The 18489-nt window shown below is 35.7% G+C and overlaps 5 protein-coding genes across 5 annotated transcripts; all 5 read left to right on the top strand.

Moving 5' to 3' along the window:
- Positions 1-947: 947 nt before the first annotated feature.
- LOC130948106 (uncharacterized) lies at positions 948-1700 on the top strand. Its single transcript, XM_057876818.1, has one exon. It carries the CDS (start codon positions 1019-1021, stop codon positions 1556-1558), a length of 540 nt encoding a protein of 179 aa, XP_057732801.1. The 5' UTR covers positions 948-1018; the 3' UTR covers positions 1559-1700.
- Positions 1701-5485: 3785 nt separating this feature from the next.
- Positions 5486-5835, top strand: LOC130948007 (glycine-rich RNA-binding protein 1-like). The gene has a single exon (XM_057876721.1). It carries the CDS (start codon positions 5486-5488, stop codon positions 5723-5725), a length of 240 nt encoding a protein of 79 aa, XP_057732704.1. The 3' UTR covers positions 5726-5835.
- A 5249-nt stretch (positions 5836-11084) lies between these two features.
- LOC130950221 (uncharacterized) lies at positions 11085-12074 on the top strand. The gene has a single exon (XM_057878745.1). The coding sequence runs from the start codon at positions 11085-11087 to the stop codon at positions 12072-12074; it is 990 nt and encodes a 329-aa protein (XP_057734728.1).
- A 183-nt stretch (positions 12075-12257) lies between these two features.
- Positions 12258-14404, top strand: LOC130950220 (uncharacterized). The gene is made up of 3 exons (XM_057878744.1): positions 12258-12530; positions 12719-14098; positions 14288-14404. Exons 1-3 carry the CDS (start codon positions 12258-12260, stop codon positions 14402-14404), a joined length of 1770 nt encoding a protein of 589 aa, XP_057734727.1.
- A 64-nt stretch (positions 14405-14468) lies between these two features.
- Positions 14469-16352, top strand: LOC130950219 (uncharacterized). The gene is made up of 2 exons (XM_057878743.1): positions 14469-15647; positions 15837-16352. Exons 1-2 carry the CDS (start codon positions 14469-14471, stop codon positions 16350-16352), a joined length of 1695 nt encoding a protein of 564 aa, XP_057734726.1.
- Positions 16353-18489: the final 2137 nt, after the last annotated feature.

Genomic DNA, 18489 nt, shown 5'->3' with positions numbered 1-18489 from the left:
ATTATAAATTAATGTATTATAAATTAATGTTAATTGATATGTAGTAGAGACCACCAAGCAGTAACGCACTAACGCGTTATTCCTTCCCCCCGGGAAACGACAATGCATTATGATAATAAGAAAGGATTATAAATTAATGTCTTATAAATTAATGTTAATTGATATGTAGTAGATAAACAAATTTAATTAGAATAAATAACAATTTATTTATTTTATTTTAAACTTTTATTTTATTTTAAATTTTATAAATAAATCAATTAATTCACTAATACAACGAATTATAATTAATGTAGTATAATTAATTAAGTAATATAAATTATAATAAATTATCTAAATTATATTAATTATATTAATATTTAAATATATAATCAAATAAATTAAATCGAAAAACACTCTCAGAAACATGCCACGTCAACTTCATCACTAAGTGCAGACATCCGATTTTTATATAATAGAATAGATATGCGTTGAATATTCTTGGAAAGATTATAAAAAACCTACTAATTTATTTGTTGCCACTAATAATAGATTATTTCCTAAAGAATATTGCAATTCTTAATTTCTTAGAAGTGCATTATGATTTTCTTAGAAATATTTCATTAATAGTATCAAATAACAAATATATTTAAACTAGAAAAAATAATAGAGCACAAGAAAAATAAGCATTGAGTTCAGCCTGAGGGCAAGGGGTCCCATTCCGACACGGCAAATACTAAGTGCAGCTATATCCTCCTCAAAAGTTTGCAACTGGCAACTGCAGCTTCTTCCCATTTTCATTTCCACCCAACTTTCAAAACCAACGCGCACTCACAAACTCTCATCACAGCCACAACACGGGTCAACTTTTCTCACTCACACTCTCGCATTAACACGCACATTCTACTATTCACACATCACAATCCTTCTCGTTGACCCTTCCCCTATATATACACACACAAAACAAATTTATAACCATAACCGAATTGAATTGTATCATATTTTTCTCTTGCAAACAAAAAATCAGTTAATTAAGGCAATAATGGGAAATTACATATCATCATGCAGCTTCGTGCCTCCTTTGGCGAAGAACGCCGGCAAGGTAACCACGGTGATCTTCCCCGCCGGCGAAGTGAAGCAGTTTAGGGATATCGTGAAGGCGGCGGAGCTCATGATGGACCACCCTAACTTCTTCCTGACCAATTCTCGCTCTCTCCACGTCAACCGCAGGTTCTCCGCTCTCTCTGCCGATCACGATCTGGATTTGGGGAACCTCTACATCTTCTTTCCCATGAGGAGGCTTAATTCTATCGTCACCCCGGCTGACGTCGCCACTCTCTTCCTCGCCGCCAACTCTCCCGCCAGGCGCATATCCGCCGCACCAACTGCGCGCGTCCAGCCAGCAGTTCCAAGACTGAGTTTGGAAGGGGTGGATCTATTGTCGTCGTCAGGGTTGAGTTACAGTAGGTCGAGGAAGCCTGTGTTGGAGACTATAACTGAAGAACCCGCCATTAATGGAGCTAAAAGCATTTGGACACACCTCACATTCAGACACAGGACTCTCATCCTACAAAGAAAATAAAAATTCAAAATTAGGTTATTACTTATTAGATAGGGATACATTCTTTATTCATTACTACGCTTATCAACTACTAATTGAAAATCTGTACAAAATTTCATTATTTCCAGAATAAATGCAATTTTGCGAGTCATATATCTATTTATTTGCGTTTCAACTCTTATTTTTTACTGCTGAATTACTTGCTTAAAATGAGTTATTCACTTAAATTATTCAAATTGGTTTAAATTTTATCATTAGCCTTTTTTGTGACTTAAAAGAAAACAAACAAAAAAATAAATATAAACAAAAAATTGTTTAAAAGGACCGTCTCGCTTAATATTACTCTCAAACTCCTTTTAAGGTAACAGAAATTTTACTTACGGAAAAAGGGTCCTCATTGCAGTCTCATTGTAGTCTTTGCCATAATGTCTGTGTTTGCATTTCTCAATATCAACCGAAAATCAGCACGTCATTTTCAATATATGATATCTCAGATTTTGAACACCAAAATGATCAATAAAATATTAAAACCAAAACAATTCTGTAAATTATTGACAATAGTAAATACCTCTACACAGTTTATGTCACATATAATGTCTCTTTGCCCCGAGTCTCATGCTAAAAGAAAGCCTCTCCAAATAGCAAACAACTCATCTTACAAAATGTTACGACTCTCAATTGTTTCCAAACAGTTTCGTTGCTACCTTTCCTTCCAATCTCTGTTAACACAAGCAAAACCAACCCGAGCACCATTGCCAAAATAGCTAGCATCACAATTAATCTTAAAGGTACCCATTGAGGAGGGAATCCAAGAGCCACTAATGGTGGAGGAGATAGAGAGCCATTGCAATTTAAAAATATTCCGGAACTCCTTTTCCAAGGACAAAGTCATACCAGCCACCTTATCTATGGTCCAATGCTCATGAGGACGAAAGATCTCGTTATTTCTCGAACGCCAAATTCACCGGATCAGAGACCATAAAAGAATTTAAAGGGGCATTGTTTGCTATTATGTATGAAGCAACTCATCAAATTCACTGGTTGACTTGAGATCCCCAAAGCTTGCCAAACTAACTGGGCTTTTGGACAATCTCGAATGCAATGTAAAACCGATTCCTGACCTGAGAAACATCGTGGACAGCTATTCGTTTGCGAAATGCCCCTTTTAAAACGAAATGCAGCAGTAGAAAGAGTCTCTTGAAGACATAACCAGGCCAAAAATTTGTGCTTTTCCGGAACATGTTGACGACAAAGCCAATTATCTCTATCCTCCCAACTAAACATCTTCTTACTGAGCTACAAATAACCACTACGAGTATCATAAACCTTTGAAGCCGCACCAGTTCAACACCAACCAACCTCTAAACCAGCTTGAACATCCGGGTTGTAAGATTTAATGTTGCTCTGCAGAGATTAATTCAGAGAAGAATATATATTCTCAAAGTTCTACTGTCTAGAGATGACCAAAGGTCCAAGATCCTGAGATCCGAATTAGAAATGTGAACATAATCCATTTCATGACATAGTCACCCCTCGCTTCTCCATTTAGAAAACCAAAAGTTCTGTTCCAAATCTCTAATGCACCAAATAAAACCTTTCTTCAGGATATCCCAAACTCGACATATACTCTTCCAAACATATAAGATCCCCTTCCTCAAGACCGACTGAAACAATCATCCTTACAAGAATGGTATTTCTCTGTCAACTGTTAAACGCATAACTTGTGAGGATGGGGAAAAAGTTGCCAAATTAGCTTTTCAAGAAGAGCAATATTAGCACAAAAAGTATCTCTAATTCCCAAACCTCCAAACTTCTTAGGGGTGATCAACACCGTACATTCTAGTTAACTAGATTCAGTCCTCTGCCATCACCTTGACCCTTTCATAGAAATTTTTGTATCATGAATTTTATCTTATTAGTTACCCCTTTAAGCAAGAGAGATACTTGAATGCGGTAAGTAGGAATCACAGTCATTACCGAATTGAGCAAACAAAAACTGTTCGCCTTATTAAGCAATCTCCTTTTGCAGTTGGTTAGCCTTCTTCAAATCTTGTCCAAAACATCATTAAAAATTGCGCGTGTCACCCGAAAGTGATTAAGGTTCACCCTAAATACTTGTTTAAGTTTTAGATGAATCTGATGAAAGACACTCTAATAAAAATCTCTTTTCTTATCGCCGAAACATTACTAGAGCATAGCGCTTTAAAATTTTATCATTTTTTGATTCTAATAAAAAAAAAATTTTCAATTAAATAAAAAAATATGTGAAGTTGTGAGTCAATAAAGGATGTTATTATGTTGGACTGGGTGTATTTGGCCGGCATGTGTGTTGGGTGGAAAACGCCAAACTATGTGGACGGTTGTCACACAATTTAAGGAGAAAGGATTACCGTCAACGTTATTGTTATTTAAAGTTTGATTTCCAGTGTAATACAAAGTCATATTAAAATTAATGTACGCCTAAATTTCTCTACACTTATTATACATTGATGAAATTAAACTTTAATTATCTAGCTAATTGTATTATCGTGTTAGTAGAACTAGATAGTTGATAGACATGCATGCCACATTAATAATAATCAACGAACTATCAACAATGCATAATGTTCAGACATGCAAAACCGTGACAATATAATTAACGATTTAATATTTAGTTTAGCCTCTAAATGTACACAAAAGTCATTAACTATAAAGTGCATTATGAAATGTAATTTTAAGAAAACATTGGTGAACAAGTGTCCTAAAAATTTTATATTATTCAGATTTTTATATTTTTAATACATTCTTTATGCATTTAAATTTAAACATGACTACTTTTTTCTCTTTTATATGTGCTGAAACAGTTCCAACATGCATGAATCATGATAATCATCAAATGCAGGTTTATCTCAACCGGCCATTAAGCTCCGTTTAATCCTTTGGGAAGTTGGCATTATTTATGATCAAACTTCCTGCTCGTATTATCCGGTTATTAATTGCATTTGAAAGTTTTCATGGTTATGTGCATGAATTCTAGAATTCTTTGGGAAAATGGTGAATTACTATGAGATATAGTAGAATGAAATAGCTAATGTTGAACACAGACTCCAAGCATTTAAATTGTATTCTCCTTTATCATTTTGGAAATTTCAGAACTTATTAATAAAAATATGGATTTATATATCTATCTTGTGTTCTAAGAACACATTAAATTTACACATTAACATGTTAAATTTATATATTAAAAAGCTTTTTATTAAAAATATAAAAAGTTTTAAATTTTTAATATATTTATTGTATATTTATTAAATAAAAATATTTAAAATTTTCATTGATAATAAATTTATTATGTATCTTCATGGTACATGTTAACTAATAAATATCTTAAAGTCTAATCATCATAATAATATAATATTTTTAAGTTTTAACAAAATTCTAAATTAACCTATAAAATTCTCTTATAATTAAGAATAAAGTATATCTTTTATTTTTTAAATTTATCAAAAATAAAAAAAAATTTAAATTTTGTTTTATTTTATTTTAATTTTATTTCAAAACTTTTTATTTGTATCAAATATATTTTTTAATAGCTAATAATTTTTTTAAAAATTTAAGATTAATTCAATAATAATATCTGACAAACATATCTAATTTGTTTATATTAAAAATTATTCTTATAAAATTGTTGTTGAATTAATTTTTAAATTTTTTTAAAATAATTAAGCGTTAAAATTATATTTGATATAAATAAAAAATTTTTAGACAAAATTAAAACAAAATAAAATTTTAACAAATTTTTTAAAATTTTTAAAAAACTATAGTTTATCCTATAATTAATAAGGACATCGATAGCATTACCATTATATTAGTCTATAAATATAGCTAGTGAACCTTGTTCTTCTCATACCCCCACAATAATATAAATATAGCGATCAAGCTTTGATTTGTCTGTGTGATCATCTGGAAATAATGGGCGGCAAAGGAGGCGGTGGCGGCAAAGGAGGTGGTGGCGGTGGTGCAAAAGGCGGCGGCGGCGGTGGTGCAAAAGGGGGTGGTGGCGGTGGTGCAAAAGGTGGCGGTGGTGGTGGTGGCGGCGGGGGAAGCATGAAGGCCCCTGGCGGAGGTGGAGCCTATATTTCAAGGGAAACTTTTGAGGCCAATCCTCAAGGTTACTTCAGTAATTTACATGCTGCCCAAAAGGATAACTAGTGTATAATATGCATCTTATGTAATGTTTTATTTACTTTAATTTGGAGCGTTACATAATATAAATAAATAAATAATGCTCCATAGTATATATATATATATATATAAAAGCAGCAAACCTTTATGATATCTACACTTGGTGTAATTATATTAATTATTTTGTCTTTCTGTTTGGCTATCATCATAATTAACTTTTCAATTAATGCATAATTTTTTTATGGTAGAAATCCGTAATTAGTGATAGTTACTGATCTTTACTGAAACTAAAACCAAAGGAATATTTAGTAGATTAGTAGTGTTAGTCATAAAGCTATTGTCAATGCAAAGTGTAATATCTAACACTACAAGCAAAATTAAATTTAGTAAGCATTATTTCTGGTATCAGCAAATGATCACAGAGACCAGCTTCATGATATAAACCTGGCTTCTATATATTCTGCTATTTCAATTCCCTTGCCATGTAACAAAAGTAATGTTTAAATTATAAATAGTAGTAAATGATTACTCAATGAAGATGTTGACATTAAATACTTCAATTTTGTATATTTTCTTCTTAGGGTATAAAAGATAAACTTTTTATCGTTTCTTGCTTTTTTATCTACCACATTTAATATTAAAAACAAAAAATATATAAAAATAATGCTTATAAGTTATAACTTCGTTTGATTTGATTTTCCTCCGGATCTTGGATAAGCAGAGAGGGTAAAGCCAATCACGTGTATAAAAGTGTGCTGCTAAGTGCTAATCCTATGCTTTTCTGAAATTAACAAAAACAAATGATGAATTATAATAATTAAATAATTAAATAAAATATTGGTAAAAGTAAGCAGATGTAATGTAATGGCAAAACGAGATTGGTTGTGGCCTGTGCACTAGATAAGATAGGTAGTGCAGGTCATTTTTGACTTATAACATATTCAGTTATTCACAATTTGCCATCTTGCATATCTGAATCCATAACCCATAAATATAATTACCTGTCCTTTTTTGCCTTCATAACATCCTTCTCACTCAATGATACTTGCCTAATTCGGAAATGGAATCCATTACATGATTTTCATCATTCTTACCGTAGATGTTAGATCCATACATGTGGTCTTAATATATATGAGGAATGCTAGGGGCCAGCATTTTTTGTGTTTTTTAATCATCAAGTAGCTATTAAGAGTGTTTTTAATGGTGTGAGATTAAATCCAATGGTGTAGGATCATTCAATTTTCTCTTGATGGTTAAATGCTGGCCAAGTTTTCAAAAAATTGCTGGCCCCCAAGACTTTCCTAATATTATTCATACTTTTAGTCCAAAATAAAGACAGGACCATTAAAAATAAATACCCATTAAAAATGGCATCTTTTTTTTATCCGATCTTTTGAAAGATCAAGGGAGGTTAGTTCACTTATCTAAATAAGTAATTGTTTCCCTAATTTTTTTTTCTACTATCTCTTTTTCATTTAAAAGATAAATCTCAACAAGCTTTAAAGATAAAGAGAATGGTTATTCACCAATAAAGATATAATTTTTCAAAAAATAGTTATCTACTCTATTATAAAAACCTGTTTAAAAACCTTGTTAACTTAAGTATCAAAATCTTATAGATACCATCTCTCACCTTCTCACTAAGAACCCAGACAGACGGAAGTGAAATTTCAAATCCAAAAGTTAAACGTACTCTGACAATTTACGTAAGGCAGAGTTTTTTTGGGTGATAGTGGAAAAATTGATAAATAAGTCACTCTTATTGACACTCTATATTGTACATGAGATTTTCATCTCATACGGCTTCTCGTTCAATTCTTTATAAATCATTGAATCATTTTCTTCATTCGAGAATCTCTCCTCTTCGTTCTTCTATTTTCTAAAGAGTAATTAGGACCAATTCAGTCACGTTTTTATGTTTCAATTAATTCTTTTTTGATAATTATTGTCCAAAGTCAAATTTCTTTAGTTAATAAAATCCAAAGAATTTATCGATTTCAAAAAGTACATTACATAATAGACATATTGAATTATCGTATGCTAAATAATATCAAAAGTATTGATTTCAGAAGATGAAATATCTAATATTTTTCACCCAAGAAACTAATTGAATTATTTTAAACTGAATGAACTGCTATCACTAAAAACAATCTGGACCTTAGTTTCAGCCTCAAACACTAACCCTCAGAACATTTATATTTAACGCTAGATCTAAAAATGTTACTCAAAGACAACTCTTTTTAATTCTTAGATAATATTTTTTTAAATATTGTTTCAGATGAAAAATGCTGCCGTGGTGGTAGTTGATTTCTTAAACTTATCTGTAATTAAACTCAAGGACATGGATCCAATGAATTTGTCTGTTTTTAGTTTTTTTTTTTGTGACAAGAAGTTTATTATTAATCTAGCAAATGTTGCAAGCATTTCTATAGTATTATTTAACCTCGGATCTCTATTATTTCGTAAAAATAATATTTTATTTTATATTGTGAAAATAAATGTGATAAGATAAATAAAAGATAAAAATTTAAATAAAATAAAAAAATACAACAAAATAAAAATAAAAATAAAAAAATTAAAATTGAATAGAGAGAGTTGGTTTACTTTAATTTTTACTAATTTCTTTTAAAAAATTTCTTCAATCTCACTTATACACATTATAATTTATAAATTAAATCGGGAGAACTCATCAACCTTCTACCCAATTTTTTCAATACAATAAAAGAAGAATCCATTCAATTTTATTTATCTACGTCATGATTTTATTACGAAATAAAAAAATTCAAATTTCTAACCACAGAATACTATAACTACAATAACTAAGAAGATACTTATCATTTTTTATTAAGTCAAAATAAAAAATATTCTAAAATTTATAAACATAAAATCCAATCCAATGATTAAATAAATAAAAATTAAAGTATATCAAAATAAATTAATAATTTTTAAATAATATTTAATCTTTTTATATCACGGACATTTGAATCACGTATCAAAATGAAATTCAACTCTATGATTACTTTTTTATTATTTAATAATATTTTATTCTTCTTGGATCTTAGAGAATTACAGTTATTGATGATCATCACCGCCTGAGAAACACGCTTGTTTGGGAGTATTATTAGTTTCTTCAACTTATGCATGGAGAAGGGAGAACACTTAGATATATATACACATTCAAATTTCAATTTGAAACAAGGACATCCATGTAGATAAAAAAAGACAAATTAAAGATGATACATGATATATTTGATGTTTGGTAGGTAGAAGAAGAAACAAGCTAAGTGATTCATTTTGATATATAAACAAGAAGGGACACAAGGTAGATGCTAATAGAACCAATGAAAAAGACGAGTCCAATTGCACCACATGCTATACCCAACATCTCTACGTCTTCTGTTACTATTTTTGAATTTCTCTTATACCTTGAAACCTCGTATTCATTATTATTCAGCTTGTTATAGTTCCACCCACCATCCCTTTTCTTCAATTCTTCAATTCTTGTCCTCAAAACACTCAAATTTGCATCAACAATGTCTGCTGGCTTATCTGCCAAAACAATCACAAAATAAAACATGTTTTTTTGTAAAAAATAAACTCTGATATGGTATCAGAAGATGAAAAAATATATCATTTGTTGATAATAATAAATTTTTGTTAACAAGAACAGAAATAAATTAATATATAATATAAAATCGTTTTGCTGTGTTTGCGAGTCATGATCTTGAATCTTTAATTTGTTTTTTCCCCTTGAATTAATTTGCTTTTATCAAGGATGAATAATTTCAACTCATGAACACATCTTGTTAAGGATTGATAGATTGAGTAGCGAGTACAAGAATATATGTATTAATTACCATTGTCCTTAAAGCACTGCAATCTTATCTTGGGGTATGGTTGGGAGAGCTTTATTTGCCAGCGATTTGAAATCGCACTTACACCGAAGAAACATGATACGGAGTAAGAAGCCATGATAATAACGATGATGTAGGTTTTGATTTCCTTGATTCCTACCTCATGTATTTATAAAGGAGGATTAATTATTATCTATGATTGAGTACTTTATTTTGACACTATATAGTATATTCTATATAGTGAAAGTAGCTAGGCACACAAAATAATAATAATATTATTATACTTCAAAGTGTATCAGGTACACTTTAGCGACATTTGATTTAAGATTAGAATAAAAAAGGATGAAAGAAAGTAGAAGTCCAAGTGTATTGTTCCATAGGATTACACATGCCACCGCTTGACTTAATTGAGATCCTTGTACAGAAATATCACCGTACTCAGATTTGAGAATTTTGAGAGTATCCCATGATCAAGAATATGATCATAGATAATGATTACGGAGTGCGTTGGATACAATAAAATAAAATAAGATAAATGATGATTTATATGAAATGTTTTTAACGTCAAAATAACAAATAAAAATATTAAACAATTTAATATAATTGACTGTTAATTTGTATATATAGATTTCTGTAAAAATTACATAAAAATTTTGTAAGTACAAAAAAAAAGATAAAAAATAAAAAAAGATAAAAAAAATTCAATAATATTACATATACAATTTTTTTTAATTAAATTTAATTAAATTAATAAAAAGTACGTCTATATGTCACTGTTTTTTGTTATTTGCATTTTTTAGCATAGAATTTTTTTTTACAAAATAAAAAAACTTATAAATATAATATAAAAAAATTTGCGCATAATATAAAACTTTTATTTACAGCACAATTTTTTTTAATTTATTGATTAAGTGAGTCAATATTTTGGATATGTGGTGTACTGTACCCTACAAAATCAGAACCTACACCCTATATCTCGGCCACGTTAGCACGTTAAAGAAGCAGGTAGGTAGCGGATAAACACGATAACAATAACCACCCAAAAATCTCGGCCCAAATCAGGATTCACTCCAACAAATCACTAAACGGATTCAATCCAAAAAGTCTATAAAACGGCAACTGTGAAATCACCAAAGGCATCTAGACTACTCACACTAGTATTTCGTTCTGGTACTCGTATATTGAAAATATTCTTTACTAACTTGAGCATCGGAGTCCTTTTTGCAGGTACCCCACTCGGTCCGTGTTCAAGCAAGGTGCTCCTCGTCGCAGACCCGGTCATCTCCTCAGTAACACCTGGAGTCCGACGTATAGCACAGAGACGAGTATCCTTGCACGAACATTTGGCACCCACTGTGGGGCAAAAAGCCTCACCTTCTAGTTTTTTCCGAGCTAACAATTTCACATTGGCCTTGTATTTTCTTTCCTTTCAGGAACTGAACCATGACGGACCATTTGGTAGCTCTCTCGACCAATCCGACCAACGTTGACCTATTAGCTGCAAATTCCGCCTTGCTCGGGAAAACCAGCGAATGGCCGAACTGTTGGCAGCAATGCAGAACAATGACGAGCAGAAGACCAACAAGAAAGCAAATACCGATCAGCATGAGGAGCGTCAATCAGAATCAAACGCAAAGACGGTGGAAACCAACCCCAAAACAGCAAGACGACGGACTAATCCCTTTTCCGAAGAAATAATGAGCTTTAAAATGTCTAAAAATTTTACACTTTCAATGACCCTAACACTGTACAAGGGGATCGGAGATCCTAAAATCCATGTTACAAAATTTGAATCAATGATGTTTCTCAATAGTGACTTCGATCCCATCTTGTGCCGATCTTTTCCAACCTTCTTAGATGGAGCTGCTTTATTATGGTTTTCTAACTTACCTGCAGGATCTATATCAAGCTTTGAAGAGTTTGCCAAATTATTTATAAATTATTTTGCAGCATCCAAAATCTACGTGCGAGACTCGAACTATCTCAGCACGATCAAACAGGAACAATATAAAAGCTTAAAGGAGTACATGATGCGGTTCACAGAAGCAGCTATGCAAATCTCTGATCTTAACCCCGAAGTGCAGCTACACGCCATCAAAAGCGGACTCTGTCTCGAAAAATTCCAGGAAGCAATAGCAGTGGCAAAATCGAAAACGCTGGAGGAGTTCCGAGAAAAAGCCCAGGGTCAAATTGAAATTGAAGAGATCAGGGAGGCCAGAAGAAGCAAAAGGTCGACCAAAAAAGAAGAGGAAAGGCCACACCGGCCTACAAGTAAAGACCCCCGAAAACCATTCAAACTAGCACCGAAGTTCGACTCGTACACAAAATTCAACACAAAAAGGGAGGATATAATCAAGGAAATTCTGCACAACAAACTGATCAAACCACCTATCAGACCAGGGTCATACCAAGATCAAAAGTATGTGGATCGAAGCAAGCACTGTGCTTTCCATCAAAAGTTTGGTCATACAACAGGCGATTGTGTGGTGGCAAAAGATCTGCTTGAAAGGTTGGCGAGATAAGGACTTTTAGACAAATATATCTCGTCAAGAAAGCAACACGACACAGAAAGAGAAGTAGAAAGAGAAAGCAAGCAAAAACAAGTCGTAACACCCCCATCCAAGGGGATAATCAATTAAATTTCAGAAGGCTTCGCTGGCAGCGAAAATATCAGTTCAGCAAGGGAAAGAAGCTACCGAGCAATGATGACGATGGAAGGATCTCGTCCGGTACGACAAACGTCGGTTCCGACCTCCCGCATCGACTTCAACGCGGCCGATTTCAAAACAACCTGCCCGAACTTAGACGACCTTGTTGTCATCTCAGTCCACATAGGAGAGTTAATAATAAAAAAGGTCCTGCTCGATCCAGGAAGCAGCGCCGATGTCTTGTTCTACTCAACCTTCAAAAAGATGCACTTCAGCGACAACGCACTACAATCGTCACCCGAAAAATTGGTAGGGTTCTCTGGAGAAAAGGTATCGGTATCAGGTATATTTGGCTGAGAACAACAATTGGAGAATCTCCAAACAATAAAACACTATACATTCAATTCCTAGTGGTTGATTGCCCCAGCCCTTATAATATCATCCTAGGGCGTCCATCACTGAACGCCTTTGAAGCCATTGTTTCAACAATTCATCTTTGTGTGAATTTTTCTTTGCAGGATAACGCAGTAGGAACGATATACGTCGACCACAAGGAGGCAAGACAATGCTACAACGCAAGCCTCAAAGTAGTCAAGAAGGAAGAAACACCTCGGATACACACGGTGTACAACTCGAAAAATATACCAACTCTGGCCGAACTGGACCCTCGAAGTGACGACAGTCGTCCCAATAGTGACTTCGAAAAATTTGAATCAATGATGTTTCTCAATAGTGACTTCGATCCCATCTTGTGCCGATCTTTTCCAACCTTCTTAGATGGAGCTGCTTTATTATGGTTTTCTAACTTACCTGCAGGATCTATATCAAGCTTTGAAGAGTTTGCCAAACTATTTATAAATTATTTTGCAGCATCCAAAATCTACGTGCGAGACTCAAACTATCTCAGTACGATCAAACAGGAACAACATGAAAGCTTAAAGGAGTACATGATGCGGTTCACAGAAGCAGCTGTGCAAATCCCCGATCTTAACTCCGAAGTGCAGCTACACGCCATCAAAAGCGAACTCTGTCCCGGAAAATTCCATGAAGCAATAGAAGTGGCAAAATCGAAAACGCTGGAGGAGTTCCGAGAAAAAGCCCAGGGTCAAATTGAAATTGAAGAGCTCAGGGAGGCCAGAAGAAACAAAAGGCCGACCAAAAAAGAAGAGGAAAGGCCACACCGACCTACAAGTAAAGACCCCCGAAAACCATTCAAACTAGCGCCGAAGTTCGACTCGTACACAAAATTCAACACAAAAAGGGAGGACATAATCAAGGAAATTCTGCACAACAAACTGATCAAACCACCTATCAGAGCAGGGTCATACCAAGATCAAAAGTATGTGGATCGAAGCAAGCACTGTGCTTTCCATCAAAAGTTCGGTCATACAATAGACGAGTGTGTGGTGGCAAAAGATCTACTTGAAAGGTTGGCGAGACAAGGACTTTTAGACAAATATATCTCGTCAAGAAAGCAACACAACACACAAAGAGAAGTAGAAAGAGAAAGCAAGCAAAAACAAGTCGTAACACCCCCATCCAAGGGGATAATCAATTACATTTCAGGAGGCTTCGCTAGCGGCAAAAATACCACTTCAGCAAGGAAAAGAAGCTACCGAGCAATGATGACGATGGAAGGATCTCGTCCGGTACGACAAACGTCGGTTCTGACCTCCCACATCGACTTCAGCGCGGCCGATTTCAAAACAACCTGCCCAAACTTAGACGACCCTGTTGTCATCTCAGTCCACATAGGAGAGTTAATAATAAAAAAGGTCTTGCTCGATCTAGGAAGCAGCGCTGATGTCTTGTTCTACTCAACCTTCAAAAAGATGCACTTCAGCGACAACGTACTACAATCGTCACTCGGAGAATTGGTAGGGTTCTCTGGAGAAAAGGTATCGATATCAGGGTATATTTGGCTGAGAACAACAATTGGAGAATCTCCAAACAATAAAATACTATACATTCAATTCCTAGTGGTTGATTGCCCCAGCCCTTATAATATCATCCTAGGGCGTCCATCACTGAACGCCTTTGGAGCCATTGTTTCAACAATTCATCTTTGTGTGAAATTTTCTTTGCAGAATAACGCAGTAGGGACGGTATATGTCGACCATAAGGAGGCAAGACAATGCTACAACGCAAGCCTTAAAGCAGTCAAGAAGGAAGAAATACCTCGGATACACATGGTGTACAACTAGAAAAATATACCAACTCTGGCCGAAATGGACCCTCGAAGTGACGACAGTCGTCCCACGCCAACGGATGTTTCTCAATAGTGACTTTGATCCCATCTTGTGCCGATATTTTCCAACCTTCTTAGATGGAGCTGCTTTATTATGGTTTTCTAACTTACCTGCAGGATCTATATCAAGCTTTGAAGAGTTTGCCAAATTATTTATAAATCATTTTGCAGCATCCAAAATCTACGTGCGAGACTCGAACTATCTCAGCACGATCAAACAGGAACAACATGAAAGCTTAAAGGAGTACATGATGCGGTTCACAGAAGTAGCTATGCAAATCCCCGATCTTAACTCCGAAGTGCAGCTACACGCCATCAAAAGCGGACTCTGTCCCGAAAAATTCCAGGAAGCAATAGCAGTGGCAAAACCGAAAACGCTGGAGGAGTTTCGAGAAAAAGCCCAGGGTCAAATTGAAATTGAAGAGCTCAGGGTGGCCAGAAGAAGCAAAAGCCCAACCAAAAAAAATGAGGAAAGGCTACACCGACCTACAAGTAAAGACCCCCAAAAACCATTCAAACTAGCGCCGACGTTCGACTCGTACACAAAATTCAACACAAAAAGGGAGGACATAATCAAGGAAATTCTGCACAACAAACTGATCAAACCACCTATCAGAGCAGGGTCATACCAAGATCAAAAGTATGTGAATCGAAGCAAACACTGTGCTTTCCATCAAAAGTTCGATCATACAACAAATGAGTGTGTGGTGGCTAAAGATCTGCTTGAAAGGTTGGCAAGACAAGGACTTTTAGACAAATATATCTCGTCAAGAAAGCAACACGACACAGAAAGAGAAGTAGAAAGAGAAAACAAGCAAAAAGAAGTCGTAACACCCCTATCCAAGGGGATAATCAATTACATTTCAGGAGGCTTCGCTGGCGGCAAAAATACCACTTCAGTAAGGAAAAGAAGCTACCGAGCAATGATGACGATGGAAGGATCTCGTCCGGTACGACAGACGTCGGTTCCGACCTCCCGCATCGACTTCAGCGCGGCCGATTTCAAAACAACCTGCCCGAACTTAGACGACCCTGTTGTCATCTCAGTCCACATGGGAGAGTTAATAATAAAAAAGGTCCTGCTCGATCCAGTAAGCAGTGCCGATGTCTTGTTCTACTCAACCTTCAAAAAGATGCACTTCAGTGACAACGCACTACAACCGTCAGCCAGAGAATTGGTAGGGTTCTCTGGAGAAAAGGTATCGGTATCAGGGTATATTTGGCTGAGAACAACAATTGGAGAATCTACAAACAATAAAACACTATACATTCAATTCCTAGTGGTTGATTGCCCCAGCCTTTATAATATCATCCTAGGGCATCCATCACTGAACGCCTTTGGAGCCATTGTTTCAACAATTCATCTTTGTGTGAAATTTTCTTTGTAGGATAACGCAGTAGGGACGGTATACGTCGACCACAAGGGGGCAAGACAATGCTACAATGCAAGCCTCAAAGCAGTCAAGAAGGAAGAAACACCTCGGATACACACAGTGTACAACTCGAAAAATATACCAACTCTGGACGAATTGGACCCTCGAAGTGACGACAGTCGTCCCACACCAACGGATGACCTTGAAAAGGTTCAATTAGGTCAGGAAGAACAATTCACTAACATAGGATCCACATTCATTGCAGGACAGAAGGACGACCTTATCACAATACTAAAGACAAACGCCGACCTTTTTGCATGGAGACTGGCAGACATGCCTGGTATCGACCCCAATTTTATCTGCCATAGGTTGGCAGTCAACCCCAATACCCGACCTATACGACAAAAGAAAAGAAACTTGGGAGACGAAAGGAGAAAGGCAGCCGAGGCAGAAACAAAAAAGCTCCTGGAAGCAGGGTTTATCTGGGAACTACGATTTTCAGCATGGCTAGCAAACATCGTAATGGTGTGAAAAAGCTCGGAAAAGTGGCGTATGTGCGTAGAATTTACCGACTTAAACAAAGCATGCCCCAAAGACGGTTACCCACTGCCCAATATAGACAGGCTAGTAGATGACACCTCAGGTTTCCCAGTACTTAGCTTCATGGATGCCTACTCAGGTTATAATCAAATTCTCATGCATCCGGGAGACGAAGAAAAAAAAAACATTCGTCACCGATCAAGGGAACTTCTGTTACAAAGTCATGCTCTTTGGGCTAAAAAATGCGGAGGCAACATATCAACAGCTAATGGACAAAGTGTTCAAAGAACAGATCGGAAGAAACATTGAAATATATGTAGACGACATGGCAGTAAAGTCAACCTCGGAGGAACAGCATAAGGACAACCTGACCGAGGTATTCGAACAGCTCAGAAAACACAATATGGGATTGAATCCAAAAAAGTGCGCCTTCGGAGTACAAGGAGGAAAGTTCCTCGGCTTCCTATTAACCAACAGGGGGATAGAGGCAAACCCTGTCTCGCAGTAATCAACATGCAATCTCCTTGGAATAAGAAAGAGGTCCAACAGCTAACAGGTCAGTTAGCAGCTCTTTCCTGCTTCTTGCCAGCAGCAGCAGAAAAATCATATCACTTCTTCAACACCTTAAAAAAGTCCGATCAATTCATCTAGATAGAGGAATGTGAAGAAGCTTTCACAAAATTCAAAAATGCCTTAGGGTCACCACCTATATTGAAAAAGCCGGAACAAGGTAAGCCTTTACATCTATTCCTTTCAATTTCAACTAACACAATCAGTTCGGTACTTGTAACAGATAACGAAAAAGAACAACACCCAATATACTTTGTAAGTAAAGTCCTATAGGGTGCTGAGACGATATACCCAATGATAGAGAAATTAGCATTCGGACTAATTACCACAGATCGGAGGCTACGACATTATTTTCAAGGATACCGAATTATAGTTTGAATCAATCAACCGCTTTGACAAATCCTAGCAAAACCTGACCTAGCAGGAAGACTCATAAAATGGTCGGTCAAACTCTCAGAATTCTACATTACTTATCAGTCCATAGGATCCCCCAGGGCCCAAGCCCTGGCCGATTTTATCTCCGAATTCACCAATGAAGTAGAGGAAGCCGAGCCATGGGAATTATATGTAGATGGAGCATCCAATGACAACGGATGCGGAGCAGGAATACTGCTAAAATACAAAACAGGGGTATACGCCGAGCAATCAATAAAATTTCTGTTCCAGGCAACAAACAACCAAGCCGAGTATGAGGCGTTATTAGCGGGACTAAGACTCGCAAAAGAAATTCAAGTGCCAAGCTTGCAAGTATATTGTGATTCCTTACTCGTAGTACAACAGGTAACCGGTAACTTCCAAACTAAAGATCCCCTCTTAGAAAAATACTTACATATTACTAAAAACATGATAAAAAGTTTTCAAACATTTGAAATAACGCATATACCCCGAGAACAAAATAGCAGAGCAGATATACTATCAAAGCTAGCAACATCTAGAGATGACCAACACTTAGAAAATCTGGTACATCTCACACTAACGAAATCTAGCCTAGATATGCAGTATGTTTTATATGTGTCACAGGAAGGAGATTAGCGAACCCCCATAATACAATACCTAAAGACAGGAGTAGTGCCAGAAGGCGATCCGAGATCTTTCAAAAGAAAAGCAACCAATTACACCCTAATAGGAGATCATCTATACAGATGTGGTTTTTTCCAACCACTACTTAAATGCCTCGCAGGAGATGACGCAAGAGCAGCAGTCGACGAAGTCCATGAAGGTATTTGCGGACACCATATTAGAGGCAGAAGCCTGACAGCAAAAATCTTGCGCCCAGACTACTATTGGCCGACCTTAAGGTCGGACTGCACGAACAAGGTCTGAAAATGCGATTCGTGTCAAAAATGCTCGCCACTAATACACAGTCCAGCCGAGACGTTGCATATGTCCGACGCCAGCTGGCCATTCCACAAGTGGGGCATGGACATCCTCGGACCATTCCCAATATCGCCAGGCCAGGTAAAGTTTCTTTTGGTGGCTATTGATTACTTCACAAAGTGGATAGAAGCATAACCACTTGGAAAAATCACCTCGGACAAGGTACAAAAATTTATTTGGA

The sequence above is a fragment of the Arachis stenosperma genome, chromosome 9, assembly GCF_014773155.1.
Source record: "Arachis stenosperma cultivar V10309 chromosome 9, arast.V10309.gnm1.PFL2, whole genome shotgun sequence".
In the NCBI taxonomy this organism is placed as follows: Eukaryota; Viridiplantae; Streptophyta; class Magnoliopsida; order Fabales; family Fabaceae; genus Arachis; species Arachis stenosperma.
Note: the sequence above shows the minus strand (reverse complement) of the source record. Positions and strands in the feature narration are given on the sequence as shown.